We start from the raw sequence: 27877 nt of genomic DNA, 5'->3' as shown, positions 1-27877 counted from the left end.
TGGAGATGGACAGACTACCACGATGCTGTGCAAAATGCCAAACGTTCAGACCCAGATATATTACTGAACAAAATTCAGAAAGAAGCAACAGGCAAATAGACATTAAAATGTAAATGTTTTTTCCAGTTTATTTCAATTTAGTGACAGACAATGAGCAATGCTTCACGTTTCATTTTCTTAAATAACTTGACATATTTGCAGAGATTGCAACACAAACCTGAACGTTACCATAATCTATTACAAGTTTCAGTTTTGCTGCCTTCCTGGAAAAAGGACACATTCTGTCATGATCCAACACTGGATGTTGTCTTTCTCATCTCATACCAATATAGGTTAATTAAACCTATCATTCAACAAAATCTAATTTAAATGCTGAGAATACTACTCTCGTCTGTTTTGATTACCATATTGCTACTTGTCAATCCAATGGTGCATTACTGTAACATTTTCAAACTGTTTGTCTAAACTACAAACTAAAATATAATGTAGTACAACAATAAAATTCAAAACCACACGCATTCAGGATGTACAAACAAAATGCAACAGACTATCCGCCTTGAGTGGCTCATGAACGTTTATAACTCTCTTTTTGGTTTACCAAAAACAAAGTCTAAAAATGAGGTAAACAAACTACAGCTGACATGATTTAAAACCCTAAAAATAAAGCAGAAGCACTTTCATGAAGCATGAAGGTGAAGTGTTATAAATAAATATTAAATCCAGAATGTGAAGATCATTTTAATGTAAGTTGGGGAAAACATCCAACTCTTATAATTAAAATTCTTTTCACATTTACTCTTTTTTTCAGTGTCATGAGTAAGTGGGAAAAAAGAAACAAAATAGATCCTTTTAGTTTAATCCATGTTTTGCTGCCGATTTCCTTCACTCGCTGCGATCCTTCGGCTCTCTGTATCTGTACTGGATGTATTCAAAGATGTCTCTCTCACTGTCCACCAACAGAGGCTCTCCTGCCATTCCTGCAATCAATACAATCAGCAAAATCACTTTTGGCTACAGTTATAAAGTGAAACAGGCGTTTATTTAGGTTCAGTTGACAGAGACTCACCAGTGACACCAAGTGGCCTGATGGTGTACTCGTTCAGAGTGAAGCCCTTCTCCAGAGCGTGAGTCCTCATGTTCTTATTAAAGATGTCACTTCCAGTGAAATACAGAACTCCACAATAGTACTGGTCCTTGGGAATTAACCTGACCAAAATCAAGAAAGTATGATTGGATTAAAAAAAAAAAAATTAACTACAGATTTCAGTTCTAAATGGAAGCTCAACATAGTCTCTCAAAATATGTCATAAAGGCAAAGCCAGTGTGTTTTTGTATGCATACAGATTTAATCACATTCCTATCTTCACCAATATTTGTTTAAATCTCCCTTCACAAGTGGTTCCTTTTATCAATAGTTTTAGAGTTCGTTCATACATGTTGGATTCCTGGCATGCACCTGGTTTCTATGCACAGTTAAAATGTTTTCAATAGCTTAAGCCTGGCTTAATCCATTTCAAAACCAGTTTGGATTTTTGTTTTGGATCATTTTTGAGCTGGAACATTCAACTATGTCCATGTTTCAACTATCTAAGCTGTTGATCTGAGGTGAAGTGGTTCAATCAATCCATGAAATTTGTGCAACACCCCAGTCCTACTGGTAGTGAATGGATCCTCAGCAGATGCTACCACCACCTTGGCTGTTGCTGCTGCTAAGAAGTTCAAAATTGGTCTCCTCTGACCATAGTTTTTTTTCCCTCCAAGAGGCATTTCTAATCTGTTATTTAGGTTATTGAACCATCAGATTGGTGCAAAGTGCTACTATACCCATTCATCCATTGCTGGTGTTTGCGGATGCCACTTGTACAGGATCAGATGTACAATTGTGCCAGAAACGCATGAATACAAAGGTTTTAGCTGAAACCTTTTATGTAAACAAGACAAAAAAAGTGACTACTTGAGTTAAATTTTGTAACGAGTTCAAATATAATTGAAATTAACTCCTTACTCTAGTCTGAACTAGTTTCTGAAGACTTCCTGAATGGCCTCCCCAAATCATTAATCTCAGTTCTGTGAAAATGTATTGACCATTATGCCAGAAGCTTGTTGATTGCTACAAAACGTGTGGTTTCTCTGCTACTTGTTAAAGGAGATTTGACTGAATAGGGTGGTGGTTTATATATATGAGGTTGAGGTTGGAACTTAGATCTCGTGTAGATTGTAGAAATCCTAGAATAGGGTTTAACTTTAATCCACCCTGGATGCATTGTTATAAGATCAAAATCAATCTGATGTCCATGCTTATAAGCTTCTGACCAGAAATATATCAGATAAATATCCTAAGAGTATTTGACTGAAAAAAAAGTTTACCTAATATCAATGCGCCTGTGAAGATGTTCTTCCTCGTCGTCATCATCAGTGTCCTGCAGCTGGCAGACTCCCTAAACAAACAGAGAAGTACATTATGGGAAGATTCATGCCCTAAAGGGGATGGGTGGAATTACAACACTAACTTCATTACCAGTCACATAAAGATAGCTACAGCTGACTGCATTTAGCAAAACAAACACCAGAGGCCTCACCATGAACTTGGTGTCTCCTTTGGACAGAGTGTCGGTCACAAACCCAATGGACTCCAAATGATCGACCACAGCACGAAGAAGCTTTGGCTGGAAACAGAGAAAGTTCAATTAGTTAAAAAAAACGACCGACATACTTTATTTACTTTAAGCGAGCAACAGTATATGTGGAGGTTTTACCTGCTTTTCTGTTTGAGAAGTGTAATTTGGGTGAGTCAGTAAAATATCAATATCACCACTCGATGCTGCACCTGGAAATCAGAAATATCATTTAAAAAAGATGAGCTAAAATTTAAAGACTAAATATCAGTTTGATGAAAGTACCTCTCCTGTAGCTTCCACAGATTGTTCCGATATATTCTGGATCAATTTTCTTTAACTCATCCAGAATAAGAACCTTAATAAAAACAAAACAAAAGATTACAGTAAAAAAAACTGCAAATAAAATAATTTTAAAAATACATCAGAAATGACCAAAAGCATAATCACCTCCATCTTTTCCATTTCAGCTCTTGGAATCCTTTTCTCAAACTCTTCAAAGTACCTAAATGCACCATAAAACATAAATACTGTATTCTCTAACAGAAGACAACTGAAATAAAATAGAAATAATAAACATAAAGCATTTTCAGACAAACTTACTTGAGTCCAATCTTTTGGTGGTGATTTAGCTTTTGCTCTACCTTTTTCAAATCTAAAAGGAAAATAAAATATAAAAACAGCACTTTAATGTTCCCTCCAAGTTATTCGAAACCTTTAAACACAAAGAGATCTGTAAATTAGATCTAACATTATTCTGGTGAGTTTAATTGTTAAAGAAAACATATAAACGTTATGTGATCTACGGTATTTGCAGTACAAACCATCCAATGTCTTCACCCCCTCTTCAACAAACTTCCTAGCAGCAGCAGGCCTACAGGTCAAAACATTTATACTTTGTTATAAGAAGTATAATTTAATGCATAATAAAAGTCAAAAGCAGCAACAACTGAGTTGGTCCCATTTGGTAATATTGCCAACATACCCGATTCCAGTGACTCTGGTGAGGAAATTTATGGAAGAGCTGGTGTCATCATTTCTGATCTAGATGAAAATAAGTCAGATTAATTAGTCTGTGTACATTAAAATGCACATTTCTTTCTTTTTTTTTACAGGAAGAGCAGGGAGCTTATGCACTTAACCGGCCTCTACTGGTGGAATTCTGTTACTTCATGACAAAGTAAAATATAAAGCTGAACATTCACTTTTTCTGTTTAGGTTGTTAACATATGTACTTCCTGTTACTCCTGCCATAAAGTTAAAATAAAATAAAATACAGAGTTGTGTATTCCTCAACAACTTGACTCACCTTTTCAAGTTTTCTTAGTTTTCCAGTTTGCAAGAACTCATCAATCTTTTCAGCTATTTTAGCACCAACTCCATCCTGTTGAAAGGTAAAAGTAAACATATCAGGATGTTAAAAATATATTTACACAAGCTTTTGGAAAGCAGCACAAACACTTACTGCTACTCTGACAAATAACCTATGCTATAAGAATGTTTAAATCTAAAGGCAGTACACATATTCCATCTGTGGACAGATTAATATTAAGACATTAAGGTCAACATAAAACACAGATAGTTTCACATATGAATATAACGTAAAAAAAAAAAAAAGAGGTTATCCATTTAGACCAGTGGTTCTTAACCTTTTTTGAGGTACCGAACGCCCCAGTCATATGCGTATTCACCGAACCCTTCTTACCCCCCCCCCACACACACACACACACAAAATACTTTAGGGTATTCTGATTTAGTAATGTAATTATAGAATTTGGTAAAAACGGTGAGTTTTGCTGAAAGACACGAGCTCAAATCCATGCTGAGTGGAGCTCCTTCAATCAGGGCTCCTCCGCTGCTCTGATTGGCTAAACAATATAACGTGATCCTTTGCAGCAAGTGATGGCAAAGCGGGGCGTCATCACGACTTTACACAAGTGTGTCTTTATCTCCGCGGCAGAGGCTCCGCCGAACCCCTGAGACCGACTCACCGGACCCAGGTTAAGAACCACTGACTTAGACATAGTAATAAAGAAACATCTTCATAATGTGCCTTGTCATCACAAAAGTTTTGCTTCCATTATTCACCTTTTAAATATTAGTTGTATTAAAAACAATAAAGACCAACATAGAAAATGTATTTAGCACATACCAGTTTCTTCGCCTCTTCTCCACTTTTAATCTTGTTAGGATACTTGGCAATGGTGGATGCTGCTTTCCTATCCACAGTACAGAATAAAAACATTATCAAAAGTACTTTAAAGTTTTATTAATATGAACAAGCAAGCTAGTTTACAATACCTTGGTCTCATGTGCCACACATTATACAATAAATGTGTATTTTTGTTAATGTAAAAGGATTTTAAAACGTCACTGTCAGAATATTCTCTAAATATCTGACCGGAAGTGAGTGAAAGATGAAGCAGAAATAAAACCTTTTGAGCAGATAAGTTAAGTCTATCCAAAATAACCACTGAATATGCAATTTCTATTCGTATCTGTAAATAAAAGCAAAGGTTTTTAGGAACTCACCTGTATGCATTGTACTTATGTATTGCCCTGTTGACATTTTTCTCGTAGTTAGCCAGTTCTGTAACCAGAAGCACATCCATTTAATTTTACAACCACATAGAACGGAAGTGGGGATTTAAATTACAGCCTCTAAAGAAAACTATAATGCAGAGAAACTCCCATGCTTAAAAACAAACAAATGAAATGTCAATGAAAGCAATTTTATCAGCGTATTACTCATTGAAAGAAATATGAAGGCAGTTTAAATAGTAAAAACACTGCAACTGTCAGGCTAGCTAACTGCTGGCTGAAACGTAACATCACGTACCGACAAGAAAGTCAGTTATTCCCTCATTTAGGGACTCCTGTGGAGCTTTCCTCTTGCTCATTGTAGAATACGAAAACTGCGAGATGTCCTGTTAAAGTCCGGTGGCAATATTATCATGTAGGTGTGAGTACCACTTTGTGTTTTTAGTTAGCGCCTTGCTAACACTTCAAGCAGTACTCACGCTGAACAATGACCCGAACTACGTAGCGGGAGCTGGAAATGCGTAACACGTCATTAATAACCCTCCCTCACGTGACGAAACACTTCCACTTTTCTTTTTTAAAATTAGGTATCACAAATTTTTAATTGACTTTTTTTTAATAATTGGAAAATACAAAATATTACGTTTGTTTTTGTAAAATAAATTTTTGCTTCAAATTAACGAATTAGTACAATATAAAATATATAATATCTCCAGTTGCAGTCAGTTTTCCAACTAATCTTAAGAGGCCTCTGACTGAAGACTGTTGCTGTATGACAGTTTCATGAGTTTCATAACATGCTAACAGTTCAATATTCACCAGCAGAGAGGATAATCAACAGTAATATGTCCTGGATGACACATTCAGTAGTTGGCAAGCATTGCTAATCCATCTACTTTGCTTTAGCCCCTCCTCCTTAAATCTCTGTCTTGCCATGGTTAGAACGGGGATAGAATACTTGCACCTTATAATCAATGAAGGAGACTGTTTAAACATCCTCCCTCTTTCTCTGCTGTTTGGTCCTGCTCTACATCCTTAAAGCCTCCTTTCAAACTAGGAATTGTGGATAATAGTTCAGGTATTAGTTGAACTTTTGAGATGCTAATGAGCTGCTCCCAGTTGTTAAAACAATGCCTTGCCTGAATTACACATCATAACAAGTGTATGAAAGTAAAAAATTAAGAGTACAAGTCCTTCCACCTGCAGAGTATTCAAAACCATGCAGAGAAAATAATTGTCCAGAAAGTAATGCCCCAAATCTCAAAGATTACAAACAAAAGTCTATAAAAACCAAATCAGAACTAACACAAAGCTACTCCAACACGCTACCATCACGAGCAACACAATTCTAGAATTTTATATAAACAGGAACCTGAGGTGACTGTACGATAAGTATTTTTGGAAAACACTTTAACCTCCTTTTTTGTTTTCACAAACGGTTTTCTGATGAGAAAATAAAATTAACAAACCATGGAATGACATGGCATGATTGCAATTAGCAACAAAATAAGTCTAATCACAGAAAATAACAGTTCTTTTTTTATTTTAACTTTACAGGACATTTATAGGTAGCTTTAAAAAATTTGAACATTTTTCATGATTGTGAAAAATGCTCACAATCATGTTAAAATGCCAGGTTTTGAAATTAAAGCATAAAACCAGAAATAAATAAGTTTAAAACTTTTTGGACATACAGTGTAACATAATCTCGGTATAATTCGAGATAAAAACAAAACTAACAAATGATGAATTCTGAAATTCAATTAAAGATGGTCCAACAAAGTGTACTGAGGTTGCTGCACAATCATTAATATTCTTTCTAACATCCATTAAATTCTTCAGGATAAATGTCACCTAATATTGGAGAAAACTTTTTAAATTATTTATTGTTCGTCTTAATATTTCTGAAAACCTAGCATTTTCACAGAGGTGTACAATTTTGTGAAACACTGTAGCTTCTAAATCATACACAAGCCAAAGCATGTCATTTAAGAACTATAAATATTGCAATGTTATGTTAGACTTACTGATATTAAGCAAATGTTGCAATTTAACATGATAAAATTATTATATAAAATATATTTTTAACAAAATTCCTCCACAGCAATAAAGTAATCATCTTTTCCATAAAAGTCAGCTTCTTTACATTAAATAAATTGTAGAAACAAAATGGCAGATTTGCAGGGCAATCTCCTCTTCCTTTAAAGTCCTTCTGGTGTGTTAGGAATCAACTTTAACATAAACCCTATCCCTGGAGAAAATCTTCATGGCCTCTTCAATCTCAGAGAGTTTACAGTCAAGCTGAGCCCGACGTGTGCGAACGCTCAGACTATCAGACCTTAGCGGGAGGCAGAGCAGCTCCGACACCAATGAGCCGTGAGCTGAGGGAAAAAGAAACAACAATTTCTCCGTGTGAACATCTGTCTGCCAGCAGATTTACTCATTAAAAGGAGACCTACTGTCTTTCAGGGACTTCAGTGTCTCCTGTCTCTCGCTATCAGGCAACATCACGTGACCAGGTGGGACCCTGGGATCAGGCGCGTTCCTCTTCCTCTCCTCCTCCTCTTTTTGCCACTGCTTCTTTCTTTCCTCAAGACTGCATTAAGTAGCAGTGAGACAGTAAAGAAAGGTTTTGGGTCAGTTTGCCCCTTCAGCAACTCAAACCCCCTATATTTACCTATTTCATCTCTTAATCTCTCCATACTTCCATTTATTTATTTTTTTAAATTATTTCTATAATGTTAATTCACAAACCTAATCTCAAGGTTCATTACAAGAGAAACAGTTCAAATTTATACCCAGATATAATTAATCCACCAACCAGTTTTAACACAGAGCAGAAAAATCAACTACTACTGCCAGTTGGTAAGAAATTTTCCATCGTAGAAAGCTCAGTTGACAAAGTATGAAGTGACAGTGGAAAGGAAAAAAAATATAAAAACATTCCCCAAATTTCATTTACAGTCAATTTTATTTGTATAATTTATTACAGTTTCATCTATTGTTCTGGAAAGTTTGTAGTATACCTCATTTGCATTCATTCTGGTACTGATCAACAATTAGGCAAATTAATCCTTCAGAAATATGAGAAATTAGGACCAATGGCCAAGCCATAAAATAATTCTGAGCAGCCCTAAAAATGGTAGAACCAAGTTTTTTTTACAGTGCTCCATGAATGTGATAATACTAATAATAAAAGCTTGTGTTAGTGGATCCTAAGAGACACTAACAGGCGCTTTGGTTTGTACATAAATAAGTTGGACCTGAAATGAACAGCTGTTCAAAGAAAAACGAAGTGACTAGTGCCGTAAGGAAAAAGCAATTCACGTAAAAGATCTCTAACAACATTTTATTTAAAACATTCAAATGTTTCTGAGGTGAAATATTGCAAATTACAATATACAAACATATTAGAAGTCATTTGAGAGTAAGCTATAAATAAAGTAAAATATGGTGTTAAAATACTCACTACTGAGGCACTTGGCCCTTCACTGCGCTCGGGATGGGCTTATCCCTGAGGTTCGTCAGTGACTGGGACCGACGAAGAGTAGTTTTTCTTGCAGCCCGTGCATTATATTTCACAAAGTCTATGGTATGCCCTTTCACCTGAAAGCATAATTTAAAAAGCAGACATAGATCTATGCTTCCATTACAACTAATTTCCCTTCTTGAATTATTTTCACAGAATTTTTAAAAACATTTTAATGGCTGGCATAAAACAAATACATTGGAAGCAAGATTGTATTATAATATACAAAAAGCATAATTTTGTTAGATCCCACCATTAAGTCCAGGACCTTTGTGGAACTGGAGGAGACTGGGCGCTGGAAAGCCACAGGCGAAGGTCTTGGTGGAGTGGAGGAGCCGCCTTTAGAGTGGGCCTTTAGAAACGTTTGACACTGAGGTTTAATAGGTGGGATAGAAATCTGAGTGAAATAAACACACAAGTTAAAACATGAGGAAAATATGAAATGCTCAAACTTCCGTTGGAGGTAGATCTCGTCCTCGCCTCTAACTGTGCCATCACCCTGGATGGGACGTTCTGGTATTTTGAGGAGGTCCACAGAGCTTTGACTGGGACAGGGCCGGCATGAATTCGCTCAGCTTCCTGCTCTTTGCAGCGTCTCTGGATCTCCCGGAGTCGACGTACATTATCCTTACTAAAGTCATGTACTTTCTGCTCTACAAGGAGAAGCAACAACATAATTGCAATTCAATAGACTAGAAATGTATGTTTAAATCCACAGAAACACCAAAAATGGATACATTTAAAAACTATATTAGTTGCTGAAACTTACTCTGCTTGGGAACGGGAGTTATGGATAACCCGTCTAGTCTTAGTAAGTCTCCCACAACTCCTTTCTGTCCACGTTCCAGAATATAAGTGGCATTGGGGCCAACACGGGGCAGGTGGGATGGTGAGCGAGCGCTGTAGCTGTCTGGGTACAACACAGGATCTGGAGCAAGAGGACCCAGGTGAAGGGTCAAGCTCCCTTTCTGGTTTCCTTCTAAACGACCACGAGCTGGAAGAGAAAATAAAATAGTTTAATGCCATCATATATTTGTTACGAAAGGTTTTCTATTCAATAGACACTAAGTTCTCTTTTAATGTTTTCTAAACATTCCACATTACCGTATATTGTAAACTATTAATCCTACTAGAAGCTTTTTTGTTTACATTTTGTCAATTTAAACCACAATCCATAATCAGTTTTTCAGACTAACACAGAGCGTAAAGTATCTTTAGTAAAATGGAGGGAAAATGATACACAGTTTTATACATTTATCAAGCAGAAAAATCTTAAAGATGTAGGGTGCATTTGTATTCTGCCCTCTTTATTCTTATACCTCTAAATAAAACCCAAAGGAGCCAGTTGTAAAACGTTTAGTGTTAAAAAACAAAACATGCATCATCTCTCTCCCAATTCACAGTTAAATGCAACTTTATGTTGATTAATCACCTAATCCCAACAAAGTATATTGAAGATGACAACATGTACAACAAGAAAAAAAATGTTCAAGGGGTTTGAATATCTTTGCTAAGTGTTGTTACGAGGCATCATTCATTCCGACAATAACAATTTTAAAATCATGTCTTTGTTTAACACAAGACTTATTGAACACAGAGCTATTAGTGGGCATCTTACCCGAAGCAGGTCGTTTGTAGTATTCAGGGAGCAGGGAGGGATCTGGGGGGATTGGCCCAGATATTGTGGAAGGTCCCTCACACATCTGAAAGTGCAGAAACTGCTGAGCAGATATATCAGATATAAACAGTTTCAGATCAAAAACAATCAAAATTGAAAACACAAAAGTACGACTACCACCAATATTTCTTTTATCAGTATGATTTCAAACAACTTTACTACAAACTGCACAATATAAATTAAATATCTGCGGGTTTATTTGCTACAACTATTAGTTAAAAAAAAATCCTTTTACAAATTGTATTTGAGATCTAGAACAAATCTCACAATCGCACAATAAACAGAGACGACTAAGATGCATGTTTCCCTGCATATACTAAAAGGTAAAAACGTAAATAAAACAAAATAAAAATAGTAAAAACATTTACGTATGAATGTTGCTACATAAATACTGCTTTCAACGGCTATTAAACGCCAACCACAACTATTGCCTGCTGTAGTATTTTTGAAGTAAGCTAATCACCACACCAAACACCACCACGACGACACTCCGTGTGGATTAAGAGGAGCAAAAACGCATTTTACGTCCCACAAAACCTGCAAGCGGTCAAACTAAATTAAATAGAAGCCTACCCTTTAAAATCGAGTCGTTGTTTGTCGGTGAAGGGTTTTGTTCACGCGCGCCGATGACGCCTAGATATCAACACTTGTTGGCGAATTCTTCACCATGGCAACCGAGCACGCGCAAACGGATCTAGACTGAAGGGCGATGACCGCAGGGAACACAGATATTAGCCGTCAGCTTGGTAAACAAAGCATGGAAACACACTGTAGATCAATTAAAAAGTGTAAAACTGGTTACATGTTCGCTTAATGATTATCTACCCGTGGAGCGGAACAATACGTACTTCTGCTGTAATCTCATTGAGGAGAAGAGTTCTTTAATCCTGAGTACTGTCTTTCAGGCGCTGCAAGGAAGGTTTACAAAATGAGAGCATGTTTCTCTGGAACCACTCAGCGGATTAGTGAAAACATTATTACACAAAGCACAGACATGTTAAAATAAAAAATCCCGATGAGATCTAAACAAAAAATTACAATAATGTAAAATTAATATTACATCAAAGAGCAAAGATATTAGAGCAGCACTTTTATATTTTGTTACTTGTAGAATGGAGTGTGTGTGACCCCTAAGAAAGAATTTGTGAAAGTGTAACAGTAGTTTTGTGTTTGTGAATAGTAAAAAAATTATGTAGTATTTATTTAAATAAATAGTAAATATGCAGATTTGTTTTACACCATTTGTTTGGGATCATTTGGAGCAGAACTGTAAGTGTAGCATTGTTTTTAAAGCGTGACTCAAAGAATATAATTTGTGTACTTGCACTTAAGAATTTGAATTTTAAAGGGGTGTAACTGCTGTTTTGTATTTGTGAAAGACTGAAAAAAAAATCTACAATTACAAAACTTCACAATTCAACTTCACAATCACCAGGCACAAATACATTTGCACCAATAATACCTCCATAGAACATTCCCATGCTGGTTGCATATTATTGTTTGAAAGAATGAACTTTTGTGTATTTGAAAATTGTAATCAAGGAATGACCAGATTTGTGGCTGTCCATAATTCTCTTTCCAATATCTTGGCAGAATTTGTTTTATTTTTCCTAAGATCCCACACAAGGAAACTGTGTTCTTTAGTTTTTGCCTTAAAATAAACCTAGTAGCTCAAATTTGGGGCTTTGCTAAAATGTTAAAAAGCAAAATAATCTTAGTGCATGTAATCTTCTTACATTGATGAAAAATAATTGAAAATGACCAAAAATAATTATTTCTCAGGATTATTATATTCAGCAAGTAGAAATAACCAGAGGTGGGCAGAGTACCATAAATTGTGTTCAAATAAAAGTGCTTATACGTCAACATATTTTTACTCAAGTAAAAGTAAAAAGTAGCCATCCAAAAAATTACTCAAGTAAGAGTAAAAAAAGTATTTGGTAAAAAGTCTACTCAAATCCTGAGTAACTGATCAAATTATCATTAATTTAATATTTCAAAAATACATAATCAGACAGAGCAAAATATAAAGTTAAGTGGAAATTTTGATATTATAAGGACAAAAATGACAATAATTCATATAAGTAACAAAAAATAACAAAATCAGGCAAATAAAATTTTTCTAAATCAGTTTCTTTCAATAAAAAACTTATGAGACTTTAACAAAAACTGCAGGTGTGTATGTCTGTGTCTGGTGAATTTTTGATTAAAACGTGTTTATTCTTTATTCAGTGAAATTACTCAGAGTGGGTACAGAATCCAGAAATTTTACTCAAGTAAGAGTATTGAGTTTTAGATTTTCTCTGGTTTTAGAAAATCTTCTGGCACATCTGGCTTTTTCCTATAACCTGGAGGATTTTTTTAACTTTAGTAATACAATTCTATGGAGGTATTATTGGTGCAAATAAAATGAGTAAAAGTAAAAAGTACTGTATAGAAAATAACCCCCTAAAAGTTTCCAAAAGTTACTCAAAAAAAGTAATTGAGTAAATGTGACTAATTACTACCTAACTCAGGAAATAAATGATTATTCTAACTGATCGACTGATTGGTAAATTGTTGCGTTGTACCAATGGATGGGTGTATGGTAATCAAAACTGAACAAAAGCAAAAGTTTAGTCTGATTTAATATCAAACATTGAAAAAAAAGTAGCATATCTGTTTTACAGTGCATATAAATTTCTGCTTTCAACTGTATACACCTATACAGCAAACATTTTTTCAGGAGTTTGCATTGTAGACATCAATTAATCAAGCAGTACTAAAATATTATTTGTGGAATAAGAAGAGTGGAAATAATACATATCTGATCACATATCATAGTACTGGCATACAAATTATGCCACATCAGATAGAATGTCACATATTATGCTAGAAATGAATCAGAGACCCTTACAAATGGCCGCTGTATTATAGATGTCCAATGTTTATTCCCACTTATAACAGTACAGCCACTGACCAATGATATTTACACAACCCCCCCCCGCCCTCAACGGGAGGCTTGACTGCGCATGCTCACGGAGTGTCTGTTGGTGCTTTCTCCTTCACTCAGCTACACCGAGCAACGGTGCGAAAGTCTACACACTCGTTGTAAATATAAGGTAAGATACAATAACTTTACTAAAGTTGTAGCTTCTTAAACTTGCCGGGGTGCCTGTTTCTCAGCGTGATTTGTTGTTGTTGACAAAGATGGCTTGACTGTGAGTGAGAAACGAGTCACAGAGGGGGAGTGGGGAACGCCGCAGACGCGTTACCAGGTTTTGATACTAGTTTAGGCCTGTGTTTGTTGTAATCAGCTGTAATAAATACATAAAAATCACTGCAAGCGGCAAAACACCTCGAACCCACTTGACAAATGGAGTTTTTATAAGTTTACACGTTTTATTAGTTGCGTTAATTCGCATCTAGATGCGCTCAAAAATAATAACTGGTGAATAGTTTATGTAGAAGTATTGACTACATATTTTAAAGTATGCGGGGTATTTCTAAAATGTCTGTTTCAGTGCACAGTGCATACAAGAGTTTTCAGTAGGACAGATCCCATGTGGGGAACATGTTCCCTGAGGGTCAAAACGACAGGATGTCATTCATCTTAAGGAAATTTAGTCATATGGAGTTCGTGAAGAAGCACAAAAACCAGCAAAACAAAGACTACTATCTCGCTGGTACTTCCTTTAAAGCCGTGCTAAAGGATTTCATTATGTCTTTATAATAATTATAATTTTAATTATAATTTTTAACAGTTTTTATGTAAATGTATGCTATTGGTTTTTATGTCGCTATCCAAAGTTCTGAAGTCCGGATTCAGTTCTCTGCCCGTTTCAGATAAAATTAACAATTAGAGATGCAACAATCAGGCTTTTTCTGGCCGATACCGACTTTTGCTTTGTTAGCTGGTTTTGTTTTCTTTGAAATCTTAACTCATTTACCCAATTTTGACAGATCCAGATTACTCCTAGTCCAAGGAATATAACACAAACATAAAAACAATCGTCCAGGTTACAGGAAGGAGCCAGATGTGCCAGAAGATTTTCTAAAACCAGAGAGATTTAGCATGATGTTATCGAATTAAGATATGGGGTAGGGCAGAGAGGCAAATATTCAATGTTAATTGTAATTATCAAATCAAAGCTTGCAACTCCAGTATTTTTAAGTCTTTAAACATTTTGAGCAAAGCATGTACTTCGATGCAGTTATGTTGAATTTATCAAAAATCAGAAAGGAGACATAAATGGACAAAAAAAAATTAATCCTGTAATTTTTTTAAAATTTGAATTAGATTACCAAAAAACCTACAGCACATGTTTTAAACATCTCCTTTTTAGATGTTTAAAGTCTGCAGGAAAAATATTGGAAACGGTTGGCTAGATCTCAAACAGCCATCAAATGAAATCGGTGCACCTCTGGTTCCTGATTTGTATCATATTTTTGTTCTGTTCAGTATGGTATAATTTCATAGTTTTGGTGAATTTTATGATTAGCAACACTACTCTAAGATTTCTTTTAACATTTAACCTGATGCTGTAACTATTATTGGGACCAAATACCACAGGTAAACATGCAGAGTGAATGTTTTCACTGCACACAGAAAAGTCAAGCCAAACACATCCAAAATACCACATAATGGAGCAGCTTAGGTTCAACCTATAATGTGTCTGAGGGTTAGTTTTGCTGTACTTGGCCTTATCTGTCTCTCTCACACACAAACACACATTTCTTCAGTGTATGGCACAACCACACACTACCTTGGTTATCTAGAGATTAGGCTGGTGTTGAGTAACTGCTCTTTTTACACATTTTAGATTGTTTCCCCCCTGTCTCTCTCCCTCAGCAGATGTTGAATAGGTCACTTATTTCCTCAAAATCAACCTAATAGTTATATTTTACCCAAGCTCAATGCAACAAATGCCATTTTAGGCGCATTTTCTTGGGTTTCAAAGCAGCATGTATCAAAATAAAGAGACTGCACAACAGATTATGTCTGATTTGTCAACAACCACCATTTTGTGTTTGTGTCACCTTATCTGTCCTTTTGACCTTTCAGTTCATTCTGGGTTGTCTGGTTGTTGCCTAATTAAAGTGACACTGGAAGTGACAGGGCCCACGTTTGCCTGCATCCACAGAGTGGAGGTATAATAGAGATAAACCCGTTTATTTGATATGGTTTTATTTCGATAGGTCGATGTTAGATGAGGACACATGTTGACTGCCAGATCACATGTTGCAGTGTCATGTTTACTGGAGCTAAACTTAGCGGCCAGACAGAGARATGRASRSYGTGAGRGRRGRAGGRGKGTCTGTTGGCTGAAATGACAATGACTGACAACAGGTTGCAGGCTGTCTGCAAGTATGCAGGTCAGCTTGCACCTACTGAGGAAGCTGAGGGAGAAATTGGGAGCAACTCAGAAGCCTCAAAGCTTTCTGACACCGAGCGAAAGAGGCTGATTTAAAGCTCAGTGATCCCGACACCTCAGTGACTCAGGGACTGGAGCAAAAAACATGAGATAAAGCTTTTTGCATCAGTTTAATTTAAGGTATTTACTTTGGTGGAGCCCCATGAAATGCATTTCTTTTTTCTGACCACTTTTATTTACTTATTAATTTAATTAGATTTTTATTAAATATTGTCAGTTATTAAGATGGAAAAAAAAAGTTTACGAGGAAAAGAAGTTATGTTTGAAAGAACATGAAAAGTGACCCAAATTCACATTCTGCACGTTTTTATCCTTCTTTTTGGGTCACCTCTGCTCCTAATCTAAATAGTTGTAGTCCAACATTGATGAAAGGCTTTTTATGGCCTGAATTATTGAATAGTTTAAGAGATAACAGTAAATCTGACATTCTAGTTTATAATATGAACATTTACAAAGAGTGAAAAATATTTCTACTCTTGTGTTTTATTAGAAATTAGTTTGACTAAAGGGCATTGCATTCCACAAACATCAGATGGCATGTTAAATTTATTGTGGTGAAGGAAGCATGTAATTTATTTGTGTTTTTATGCCCCCAAATTCTCAGATCTGTTCTGAAGCTTCAGATGTCAACAGTTCAGAAATTGGTCACAAAAGCTCTGATCTGTGCATCTCTAATAAACATACTTTACTCACCAGCTTAAACTCTCAATGCTGATTTGCATTTGATGAAATATTAAAACATGTATGTTCTGTTATCACACTGAAATGTTAAAAAAGGTATAATTGTGGAGATGTTCTTGTATTTATTTGGTTCCTGTGGGTTATTAACTATTGAATGGCATGAACTCCTTTTTGTTGCTTTCTAAAAAGCTGCTATATAAACTATATAAACTATGCTTAAACACTCCAGATGTGGAATATAGTTTATATAGCACTGTGCAAAAAGCCCACACACTATTCTGCTGACCTGTGTGTAATGTTACCACAATTGTCATAAAATATGCATATATTCAGTCACTGCCTGGTGAGCTGAAGATGTCAGAACTGTGCAGAACTTCTCGCCTTTCTCCTGTTCCTGTTGGTGTTTCCCTCGTCTTGAGGAGACATGGAAGAGAAAGTGGGGATTGTGGTGCTGCAGGAGGAGAAGACAGAAACGGGCGTACAGGCAGAAAACAGAGATGTCTGTGCAGCATGTGAGCACCACGCCCCCGAGGGTCACGGTGAGTGGAGGGGGTGCATGGAGGGAGACGGAGGAAAAACATCATCAGGGTCCCTGGATCGCTTTGGGGTGACGGCGCTGACCTTGGAGCCACTGTTAAAGATTTTCCAGTTTCAGTCTGTCTGTTCCAGGCATTTGATTGGACTACACCGGTTCTGGCTGGGATACAGTGCCTGATGGGTAAAGTCCAACTCTTCTGCAGACAAGATGATGGGTTTAAGGGTCAGGGCAGGGCGGGGGGCAAAAGAAAGAAAACGATCAAGTCAAACATTAACCCAGCTTTACTGCGAGTGAAGGAAAAAATTGCAAATGATCCGACAGTCACCTTGTCAGAAATGTTTTCTTACCTCTCAAGGTCATGCATGCATGCTAACTCAGGGGACCCTGATGACAGCGTGAAACGGTGAAGTCCTGGCGCTGTGCAGGACTGCTTCAGCGTTTAGCTGCTGACTGCAGAATCCAGCTTTTCATGCTTATGTTAGCTTTTCTGCGCTCGCTTGGTCGTATGTCTTTGCACATCATACATATTACATCTCCTCCTGCTCTGATGTGTTGCATAATGACGGATTTTGTTTGTCATGCATTTTGTGAGTGGCAACAAGTTATCTGTGGTCTGTGGTTCTGCATGTCTCAGCAGGAGAAACGGTTTCATTAGCTTATTAATGGCTGCTGGATTGTGATGGGATTGTTGCCAAAGAATCAATAGTTTCACATCGATGGGCTGGAGATGTCAGTCCCACAGAAAGAAACCCGTCTGCTGGCTGGATGGCGCGTGCTGAATGTTTGCTCTGCTTTCTGTTGTTTAACGTATGGATGACATCCTCAGTGCTTAGTGTTCAGTTGAAGCTATTTTTTTTTTAAATTACAGTCTCAGTTCGATGTGATTGGACTAATTTTTTAAGCATGGTCCACACATGAGGTGAGGCCTTTGCTAAGATGAGATGCTTGACTTCAGTCTGATTGATCTGCTCCAAATGTGTCGTCGTCCTGTTAAAACATTCAACTGTTTCCAGTTTTAGACCATAAAGTTAAAAAAAAAAATGTATGAAAAAAATAAACATCCACACAAATATATAAAAAAGTAAATTTTATTTAGTCTGCTTGTTGAGTAGTTTGTTCCACCATAAAACAATACCTCATCCTAATGTCTAGTACATGCAAACTAAACTTTACTATAACAATGTGTAGAATACATCTGATTTCCTTTTGAATTTGCTTCAAAGTTTTGACTTATTTCAGTACTTTCTTAAAGTGGTTTTGGGAAGAAGTTGCTCAATGTTTCCTACTTTTTTAGTCACATCTATTTTTGAAAATTTTATGCAATGTTTTCTGGGCTTGTTGCTACTTCTACTGATGTTTTTCCTTATGCTTCAAAGTTGTTTTTTTTTAAGAAAGCTACATTAAATGAATAGCTCTTCAAAGCTTGCTGCTCAGAACTGCAGGAAAATGCAACAGTAAAATGCTTAGAAAATATCTACTTTTTGAGATAACGGTAAAGTGGTGAGTGGATCATGACCATTCCACAGATGAACTGGAGAAAAAAAACATGGGCTTTGTTGAACAACGATCTGGAGATGGAAAAATGAGTCATCAAGCCCAAAACCTAACTTCTAATGGAAACTAAACATTTTGGTTTAAAAACATTTTTAAGCTGTCATTATGCATCTTTCAGGGAAATGCAGCTAAGTGTGTATCTGCATGTTTTTGCTGTTAGTTAGAATTTAAATGTGAACTGGATGTGTTTCCTCAGGAACAATGGTTGTCCCCCCAGCGTACTCAGACTTGGGAAAAGATGCCAAAGATATCTTCACCAAAGGCTACGGTGAGTCACAGGATTAATGTGGACCTGCTCTGCATTAATGCAAGATTCTGTGAATCTAATCAGTCTGTTAATCAAGTTTATTTGTGTAGCACATTTCAGCAACACAGCATTTCAAAGTAAAAATACAAAGTCATTAAACAGACATTAAGTCATTGAAGCATTACATTTTGCCGTCGTTACACATCAGACTGTTGATTGTTTCATTGATTATGTTTCAAAAGCAACTTTAACCAGCTCGGTTTTTAGTTGAGATTTAAAGGACCTCAGTGTTTCGGCTGTTGTGTAGTTTTTCGGAAGTTTGTTCCAGATTTGTGGTGCATAGAAGCTGAATGCTGCTTCTCTTTGTTTGGTTCTGGTTTTGGGGATGCAGAGCAAACCAGAACTAGAAGAACTGAGAGATCTTTAATGTATTGTGATGCTAAGCCGTTTAGTGATTTATGAACTATCAGTATTTCAAAGTCTATTCTCTGAGTAAGGATTTTAGAACTGGTTTTATGTGCTCTAACGTCCTGGTTTTAGTCAGGAAGTTTTAGTCCCTTGAACTCTTATGTTCATGGGACAACCATGAACACAGAGTTTCCAGCTCTGTGTTCATTCAGGACTCATTTGCTGCATGTTGCACATGTTTATTTATTCTGCAGCTTTTAGAGCCATGCTGCAGCCAAAGCGCTGACTTTGTTATTTCTCTAGCATTTCCTTTATTTCCTGCTTTTCTTTGTCAGGCTATGGAGGTATGAAGCTGAATATCAAGACCATGTCTCATAATGGGGTGGTAAGTAGTTTTGTGTTTATCTTTCAGTCATTAGAGTTGAGCATTGAACTTAATCGCTTTCTGTCTTCGACCTCATCTACTGAAGATATAATACGCTGGGTGTTCTTCTTTTGTCTCTGATATTAGTTGCTAATATTAGATATAAGTTTGATTTTAGACATTGTGTGTTTTCTTTTAAATCTCTTCTTTCAAAACCATGCAGTACTCTGCAAGAACATTCACATTTGTCACATTACAACCACAAACTTTATTGTGCCTTATTGAGATTTTCTGTGACAGACTAACGCAAATGAGTACAAAATTAACAAGTGGAGGAAAAGTAAATTGAAATCTGATGGGTGCAGGACAGAGTAGTTTGTTTTTGCCACGCAGTAGCCTGTTACAATAAGCAATATATGAATAACTTGCACAAGAACTTAAAATATGAGCAAAAATTTCCATTTGTTGGCTTGTTTGTGTAGTTTGCTTAATTTTTAAATAATTGCTTTCCTGTAATGTTATTGAAAAGCCACCATTTTGAAAACATTTTACACATTAGTTCAAAACATTAGTTTGAACTTTTATTTATTCGATAAAAGTCTAAAAACTGGTAGTTTTTCCTGTTTTCCTGTCTGAGCCTGATGATTAATGTGTCTTAAAAGGCAGTTTTGTTTACAGAAACTTCATAATCCATTTTATTTTTTGTTTGGTTGTTTTTTTTTTGTTTTTGTTTGGTTATCTTTGATATTTAAAATGTCTTCCAGATACAATGTTAAATATTCATTAGAAATGAAAATGTATTGATCTTTGACTGCACATTTATCATTATATTAGGTGAAAATGGCCTCAAGACAACTGTAGTATCGCTCATAGTAATAATTTCTGGGACAATTTATCGTCCAGCACTATTTGTTATTGCGACAGGTCAAGCCACACTTATTGTTTTTATAACCTTCCCTGCTTGATCAACTTCTCCTCGCCTGTATCCCTGCCCTGTTTTCTGAGTGTTTTTATGGTGCTTTTTAATCACTAACGCCTGTCAGGCCTTCACAGAACAGCTGGATTCACTCCGAGTGTCTAAGTATTAATAGGCGACGTCTGAAGACTGTTAAGTTGATTTTTTAAAGGGGTGTTACTGTAAAAAGGATTAAAAAAAAGAAAGCAATAATATCATTCAGAATATTATTTATAAAATAACTATGAACCATATGATGCTTTTCTTTTACTTTCCAAGTTTGTGCTACTTATTTTTTATATGAAAGTCCATTAAGACACATTATTAAATGTAAAAACAACTTTAAGCTTCACAAAGAAACAGGCTTTATGTACATTATCTTCTGTACCTGCGGAGCTGCAAATATTTCTTCAAACTGTTGCTCTGCTTAACTTTCTCCATCTCCTTTTTCTGCTTCTTCTTTGGACTCTTCTAGATGGTAAGGCAGGAAGGTCTGTGTGTGTTTCCTCAAACATGATGAGTATCAGCAGGTGTAGCGGAGATTAGCCAGTGATGTGCACAGCTGTTTTCTTTCCAGCAGTTACTGGTCTGAGTAGCTGGGTTTCCATTACAAATGTAGGCAAAATTTGTTGATATTCTGCTAGTGTGGAAAAAACAAATTTTCACAGTTGCAGTGTTTCCGTTAAATAAGAGACGCAACTAAAACCACACGTAAATAAATTTGTTCATGCGATAAGTCATTAAAAAAACTTCCACTTCCTGAATGACCTTGTCTTTTCCTCCAGCAGTGACATCCGTGTGATGCGAAAAACGTGTTTCCATTGCGGTTTTGCGAGATGTACAAATTTTGATACAGTTAGCTCAAAAACTTTTTATTGAAGAATGTTTCCATCAAGTGAATAATTTTCATAATTCCAATTTGCACCATTAAATGGTCAGTGAAAACGCAGTCACAGCTGCAGCAGTAGCGGACAGTGTTCCTCCTTAAATCCAGTCCAGCAGCCTCTCCCTCAGTCCTGCCTTCACTTTTCCTCACCAGTGATTCTCCAGCTTCCAGTTTTCCTTTTTACATAATGGGCCATGTACTCTTGATGGTTTCCCACCGCTGCTTATTTTATCCTTGTTTACTTTCTCACGCCTCTGTATCAATCGACTAATCTGTGATTTTTTTCCTTTCTCATTTCATTTTCCACTACTTCTTCCCTTTTTGTCCCTGCAGAAGTTTGTCACCTCGGGCTCCAACAACACAGACACAGGGAAGTCAGGAGCCCTCCTAGAGACAAAGTACGAAGTGAAAAATCTGGGTCTCAGTTTCAGCCAGAAATGGACCTCAGACAACACTCTGACCGTGGACGCCACCATGGAGGACCAGGTCGGGCTCAGAGTTGTTTTGTGAAAGCGCTGCACTCAGAAGTTGGAAGAATGACCTCACTGGTTGTCTCTTGTGTCCTCAGCTGGCTACAGGGCTAAAGCTCGGATTGGAAGCATTGTTTGTTCCCAGAACCGGGTAACAACGATCCTTTTCATGCTAAATCTGCAAAGTTAAATTAAACTTTACACTTATGCTGTCCTGCTGTCCGTTTAGCAAGGGGAACGGCAAACTGAAGAGCGCATACAAGCGGAACCACATGAACCTGGGTTGCGACCTGGACTTTGACAAGGCCGCTCCCACCGTCCGCGCGGCCGCCGTGTTGGCCATCAGCAGCTTGATGGGCGGCTGCCAGATGGCCTATGAGATCAAGTCTAAAATGGCTAAATACAACTGGGCCTTAGGATACCAGGGCTCTGACTTCCAAGTGCACGCCCACATGTGAGTAAGGGTGGGTGGTGTAGACTTACAATTTCACTGCGGTGTTTTGTAGTACTGCTGCAATTCTGATTAAAAAAATGATTTATTACTTTCTTTTAGGTGACTGTCTGGTTGTGATTGCATGGCACAGCATTCTTAGCTTCACAAACACAAGTGCTGGTCTTGAAATAGGCTTCTTAAAGAAGTGAGACTTGGATAAACAAACTGCACAGTAACTGCATTTAAAATTTACTGATATGGATGAACAGAGAGTGGAGAAAATAGTAAAAATAAAACATGAGATAAATACTGTTTGTCAATTTAAATTTATCAAAATTCTTGTCATAAGAAATTTTTCCACGATAAATGATACATGATACAATAAATGCCCAATATAAATTTGTGATCATTTTGCAGAGCTAACACTGTGAAACTGTATTCTAAAAACAGTTAGAGCAGGTCAAATATAAACGAAAAGATATGCATCAAAGCACACTAAAAGCTCCATCTGGTGTTGCTTTAGCACCACTACACGTTTAATTTAATTCAGCAGATGCTTAACAGATGGCGCCTGGCATTTAAAATGTGTAAAATTAATTTAATCAGGTATGGTGCACAGTTAGCACAGGGGTGTCCAAACATGAACCCCAAAGTCAAAAGTACTCAGGAGGCAAATTGTTTTTCCAGCTTAAAACATTTTTTGTCTGCTCAGCAATGAATTAAACAAGCAACACTTTAATAAAACAAAGTGGCATTTTTTTGTTTTAAACAAAGGCGTAGAGTTTCGTAACTTTTTGTGTAATTGTTTTTTAATTTTTAGGTCTATAGCATCTATTGATCTATTCTTAGCAAGAAAAATTAAAACTTTATTTAAAAAAAACCTTTTTTGTTTAACCAAGTTTAATAAATAGATGTGGTCTAGTCTTTTTTTTTTCAGGAAAAATTCACTGGATGTTTATAGCTCTTCTTGTAATGACATTGAAATTTAAGAAAAAGGCAAGTATTAAAAGAAAAATCAGTGGTAAGAGTTACTAACTTTAGTCAGAAAATGCAACCAGGTGTTTAATTAATGTGCTACACTTTTAAAATGTTAGGGATGTCTATTAAATGTCTCCTAGATACTATTAAATATGTATTTGGGTTTCTAATGGCATCTGATGAACAGTAAGTGAAGCCGGCAAGCCTGTGATTAAAGACCAAAATAGCATTCCGTACATAAATCGCTCCTGCTCTAAGGTTATAATTCACATGGGTTTTGGTTGTTTCTTTTAGTGCTGCTCCTAAAATATAAATAAAATAAATTAAGGACTATATTCTGATGATTCAACATTTGCTATATTTAAAATTAACACAAAATATGAGTTTCAGTAAATTGTATTACTGAAATTTGATGTAAGAAAAACCAAAACCTATTTGAAATCCTTAGAAGTCTCCCTTCTGTTGAAATGTTTCTGGTAAAGGAAAAGGAGGTTTCTGTAATAGAGACACTTTAAAAAATTTTTTACATTGTGCTCGGGTCTTTTTGTTTCAGTAATGATGAGACAGAGTTTGGGGCCTCCATTTACCAGAAGGTGAACAGAAACTTGGAGGCAGCGGTGAACCTGGCCTGGACAGCAGGAAGCAACAACACACGCTTTGAGATTGGAACCAAATACCATCTGCACAAGAACTCCTCCCTGTCTGTAAGAAATAACACATACAGCACGTGTTATTTACTGGAGTTAGAAATTCATGTTATGAATGACATTTTGTACAGAATCACAGGAGTTCCACTTGGTGGCACATCTGAAATATCCTCTAAAATCAGTGAAAATGTACTTTTTGAGTGTTGAGGAACTTTTAATGTGTTTATGCACACAAACAAGGAGGTTGATTTCAGTTCTGCTTCTCCGCTCAGTGAAGACAATTAATATATAAATGTACTTAAATATAAAAAATATAGACGGTTTTTCTTTGTTTCTTGAGTTTTTTCAAAAGAGAGAGTATATACGTGGCAGTGATTTGGAGAGACGGCCTGGAGAAAATTTATCGTTTGGCTTTACTTTTTCAAACTCCTTATAATGAGATCAAATATATTAAAGGTTAGTAGTATTTATCTTATTTAAAAACAAGGCAGATCTGGTCTCACTGTTTTGGGGGAAAAAACATTGCTCTAAATATTGACATATAATGCATCTAAAAATCTGTGTGTGTTCATTAATGATGACTTGACATGCTTCCTTAGCAGCTGAGGATATGTGTAACAAATATTACATTTTGTTTGCACAAAACCTTTTTTGGATTTTGGTCAGTTTCCCCAGTTTTATGCTCCTTCAGAATGAGCTGCTTTTGGGTGTCTTGTCACCTTAAATCCAAAGAAGCTGCTGCTGGAACTCTGTCTGGGTTGCTAGGAGACGGATTGGGCTTTGCTGGGTCGCTAGGTAACGGTGCAGCGTGCCTGTCGATCGGAAGAGGATTTCTGAAGCAGCTCATTTTCCAGACACAAAAACCATAAAACTTATTACGAAAAAGCAGCTGTGTGTTGTTTTTTTTTAAGCGCATGGACTGTTTTTGAAGTATTAGAGACCCAAATGGAAGTATGAAAATGTACAAAATGTTTAAGAATAATTATAAGTACTTGAATTATTACCTTTTTTTTTCTCCTCTCAGGCAAAAATCAACAATTCCGGCATTGTTGGGCTTGGATACACACGAACCCTCAGGCCAGGTTCGCCCTCTGACATTTTGAATGTTGTCTTCAGCAGAAACAACTCAAAGCAATCACCAAAGTTCCCTGAAACTCACTCCCAATGCTCTCCCTGTGCAGGAGTGAATCTCTCCCTCTCTGCGATGATCGACGGGAAGAAAGTCGGCTCCGGCGGACACAAAGTCGGCATGGCGTTCGAGGTGGAGGCGTAAACCAGAGAACGGAGACAGGAAAAGGAAAAAAAAACCAAAATGGCCTCAAATGTGACGACACTCAGCAACCCGTGAACACATCACCCCTCTGAGTCCGACACACACACACACACACGCACGGATACAAACTCTTTGGCCTTAACCCTGAAAACCTCCAAGACCTACAGTACTGTAACTGTCACCCAGTCCTAATTTATTTTTACATTTTAGTATATCTATGACTTTCAACACAAACCTAAGAGCGTATTTTTATCAGTATGCAGCAAAACAATGCGATTAACAAATAAAAGTGCACTTTTAACTTGAGCATTAGTGTTTGCAGAGAAGACGCAAGTTCTGAGGCATCTTCTCATTTTAACTGTCTGGTTGGTTTAGTTACGTTCAGCTGGATTATGGTAGGTTTAACACAGGCTGCCTGTTTGGGGTGTTGTGGTTTTGTTGCATGATTTTAAGACTTTTGTGAAAGTTTGTACAAAACGGATGCAATAAAAACCAGAGCGAAAGATGAAACCTCCTTCTCTCAGCCTGAGAAGCTGACTTTGATTCTTCCTCCTGACCTCAGTAGAAAACTGTAAATCCTCAGCTGCCTAAATGTGTTTTTCAGATCTCATTTGGTAAAAAAAACAAACAAGAGGTATTTGGATTTTCGTGTCAACTCGTCCTGTCATGGCTCAGCCTTTGTCACATTTCACAACTGTGCTGTGGAAGTATAGGAAGTATCGTTAGCATGTAGGACCTCAAAGTAATTTTATCGAATAAGTGAAATAAAGAATGTCAAACACCACAATCTTGTTGATTTGTAGTATTTTTATTATTAAGTTAATTATCAGCCACAGAGGAAGTTGGTCTAGTCAGAGAAACGACCAAGGCTCCATCAGTTTCACGATCCACAAAGAAGAGAGTTTTACAAAAACTTTTAAATTTACCTTGCACCGACCCAGACAGACAACTTCAAGATGGACTTGAACTTTCAGCTGCTCACATTGAGAAGCTTTCTGAATAAAAGTTTTATGGTCAAATGAGACAAAGATATTGAAAATGATTGTAGAGCGAATGTGAGGCTCCAAACCTAATGTGCCAAACAAGCAAGCAATTGCGGTGGTAGCATCATGCTGTGGGGATGTTTTACTGCCAGAGGGGCCGCTGCATTGCTTACAGTGGATGAAATTCTTCTAAATTCATCATCTTCCTCAAGGCTTGGTATAAAATAAACAAATGGAGCTTCTGGAAGAAGTTAAGACTTAAAATTCAATATTTGGAAAAGGTTGAATCTGTCTGATGACCAAAGCTGGAAAAACTAACCCACATACTAAGAGCCGTTAAATGATACACCAAATGTTAATTTGTAAGTATTTGATTTATTTCAGATTGTGTTTATGAGTAAAACTGTGACAGAGAGGACACTACATTTAAAGAAATGTGTTATCAAAAAATATTCTTTCACTCAAAACATGAAAACAAGTTAAAATTACAGCTGAATTGGTTCAACCCAAGTATAAAAATACCTCATAATTTCTTCTAACCATCTGAAATAAATTGTGATCAGAAGATATTTACAGGGCTAATGGTATAATGTGTGTAATAACCAGTAATGTTTCCCTCTGTACAGTAACAATTTGGATTAAAAATAAAGCGTCTGTTAAAAAAATAATTGTAAGAAGACACACCATAGGGTGGATTGGATTTGTATCAGTTTACATAAGAGGAAAAAAATCCAGCATAGAAATGGATCTCCTTACATTTCTGCATAAAATTATTTACATTCACCTTAAAGTATAAAACAGAATAAAATTTGCAGTTTTTTTTTTTAGTTAAGTGTTTGTAGATGTTAAAACCCTGCGAAAGATTTTTAAAAATCTCCTGGTAAAGAAATATTTTACAAAATAAATCCTAGAAAGTTAATATTTAGATCCCATGTTCCTGGAAATGTGGGATCCCTCAGATGAATCTCTTCGTTAAACTCCAGAACTTGTTTCGCATCCTCCTGTTGTTACAATCGCCGACCACACGGAGGCAGCAGAGAGTCACGTTTAGGCAAATTCACTTTCAGGAGAGATCGCTGGAGAAGCTCTGCTCTCCTCGCAGCCACGTCCATTCCTTCAGCATCTAGGAGAAAAAACACAAAATAAGAACACTTTCACCATTCCAGTAGTACATTAAAGGCTCAGTTCTTTCAGTATGAGTGGACAAACCTCCATGCTGCTCTCCGACTCCTGGATGGTTTCATGCAGTAAACTCTGAAGGCGACTCTCGAACGTCCTGCTCTCCTCCAGTAGAGACTCATCCCTGCGGACAGACATGATTCATGGCGTTAATACTCTTATCACAACTTGTCTGTGACTGTATTCCCAGGAAACTGGACTACATGCAAGCATGAAAAATAAAGAGATGGTAGAAAAAAAGGAGCGTTCAACTCCAAAAAACGCCTTCACATGTTTTCTGATGAGTTGATATTCTCAGGGCTTCCTCAGAGAGCTCGATGTTTATCAAAGCTGCATACGGTTAAGGAGTTGCTACTGATTAAATACTCACTGCTGCTGCAAGCTGTTTCTAGGGGTCAACAGAGGAGGCACGGACGAAGGCGTCCGGAGTCCATCAGGGCTCCCGCTAACAGGGCTTCGAACTTTGCTCTGCACAAAAAAGAGAAAATGCTTTTTCACACTCGC

At 36.7% G+C, this 27877-nt stretch overlaps 4 protein-coding genes across 11 annotated transcripts in view; 1 reads left to right on the top strand and 3 right to left on the bottom strand.

The window, feature by feature from the left end:
- Positions 1-102: 102 nt before the first annotated feature.
- Positions 103-5710, bottom strand: polb (polymerase (DNA directed), beta). Its single transcript, XM_008418151.2, has 14 exons — positions 5455-5710; positions 5148-5205; positions 4768-4834; positions 3925-3999; positions 3601-3659; positions 3440-3489; positions 3219-3270; positions 3066-3120; positions 2901-2973; positions 2757-2827; positions 2580-2666; positions 2368-2438; positions 1067-1206; positions 103-977 (listed from the first exon to the last, which is right to left on the bottom strand). The coding sequence occupies exons 1-14, from the start codon at positions 5513-5515 to the stop codon at positions 883-885; spliced, it is 1014 nt and encodes a 337-aa protein (XP_008416373.1). The 5' UTR covers positions 5516-5710; the 3' UTR covers positions 103-882.
- Positions 5711-6682: 972 nt separating this feature from the next.
- On the bottom strand, positions 6683-11254 carry enkd1 (enkurin domain containing 1). Of its 5 annotated transcripts, XM_017306485.1 has the most exons (9): positions 11212-11230; positions 10937-11062; positions 10304-10403; positions 9455-9679; positions 9166-9338; positions 8939-9082; positions 8626-8762; positions 7616-7752; positions 6683-7537 (listed from the first exon to the last, which is right to left on the bottom strand). In XM_017306485.1, exons 3-9 carry the CDS (start codon positions 10386-10388, stop codon positions 7377-7379), a joined length of 1062 nt encoding a protein of 353 aa, XP_017161974.1. In that variant the 5' UTR covers positions 10389-10403; positions 10937-11062; positions 11212-11230; the 3' UTR covers positions 6683-7376. The 5 variants fall into 5 exon arrangements, with proteins under 5 accessions (XP_017161974.1, XP_008416370.1, XP_008416371.1 ...); XM_008418148.2 differs by lacking the exon at positions 10937-11062 and having other exon boundaries at positions 11212-11254; XM_008418149.2 differs by lacking the exon at positions 10937-11062 and having other exon boundaries at positions 10304-10388; positions 11212-11252.
- Positions 11255-13357: 2103 nt separating this feature from the next.
- vdac3 (voltage-dependent anion channel 3) lies at positions 13358-25995 on the top strand. Of its 4 annotated transcripts, none has more exons than XM_017306889.1 (11): positions 13359-13464; positions 16881-16997; positions 18747-18818; positions 19541-19590; positions 21000-21002; positions 21744-21896; positions 21979-22031; positions 22110-22334; positions 23845-23995; positions 24963-25020; positions 25120-25995. In XM_017306889.1, exons 2-11 carry the CDS (start codon positions 16883-16885, stop codon positions 25209-25211), a joined length of 972 nt encoding a protein of 323 aa, XP_017162378.1. In that variant the 5' UTR covers positions 13359-13464; positions 16881-16882; the 3' UTR covers positions 25212-25995. The 4 variants fall into 4 exon arrangements, with proteins under 4 accessions (XP_008416365.2, XP_017162378.1, XP_008416366.1 ...); XM_017306890.1 differs by having other exon boundaries at positions 13374-13464; positions 16830-16997; XM_008418143.2 differs by lacking the exon at positions 16881-16997 and having other exon boundaries at positions 13358-13464.
- A 554-nt stretch (positions 25996-26549) lies between these two features.
- The window catches only part of ikbkb (inhibitor of nuclear factor kappa B kinase subunit beta), a 29615-nt gene continuing 28287 nt past the window's right edge, over positions 26550-27877 (bottom strand). The window contains exons 20-22 of the mRNA XM_008418141.2: positions 27744-27841; positions 27404-27497; positions 26550-27317 (exon numbers count right to left, since the gene is read on the bottom strand). Of these exons, the coding sequence (XP_008416363.1) occupies positions 27258-27317; positions 27404-27497; positions 27744-27841 (252 nt within the window). The 3' untranslated portion in view covers positions 26550-27257. The remainder of the gene's footprint in view (positions 27318-27403; positions 27498-27743; positions 27842-27877) is intronic.

This window comes from Poecilia reticulata, linkage group LG9, assembly GCF_000633615.1.
Source record: "Poecilia reticulata strain Guanapo linkage group LG9, Guppy_female_1.0+MT, whole genome shotgun sequence".
Taxonomy (NCBI): Eukaryota; Metazoa; Chordata; class Actinopteri; order Cyprinodontiformes; family Poeciliidae; genus Poecilia; species Poecilia reticulata.
This window is presented reverse-complemented; position numbering and strand designations above follow the sequence as displayed.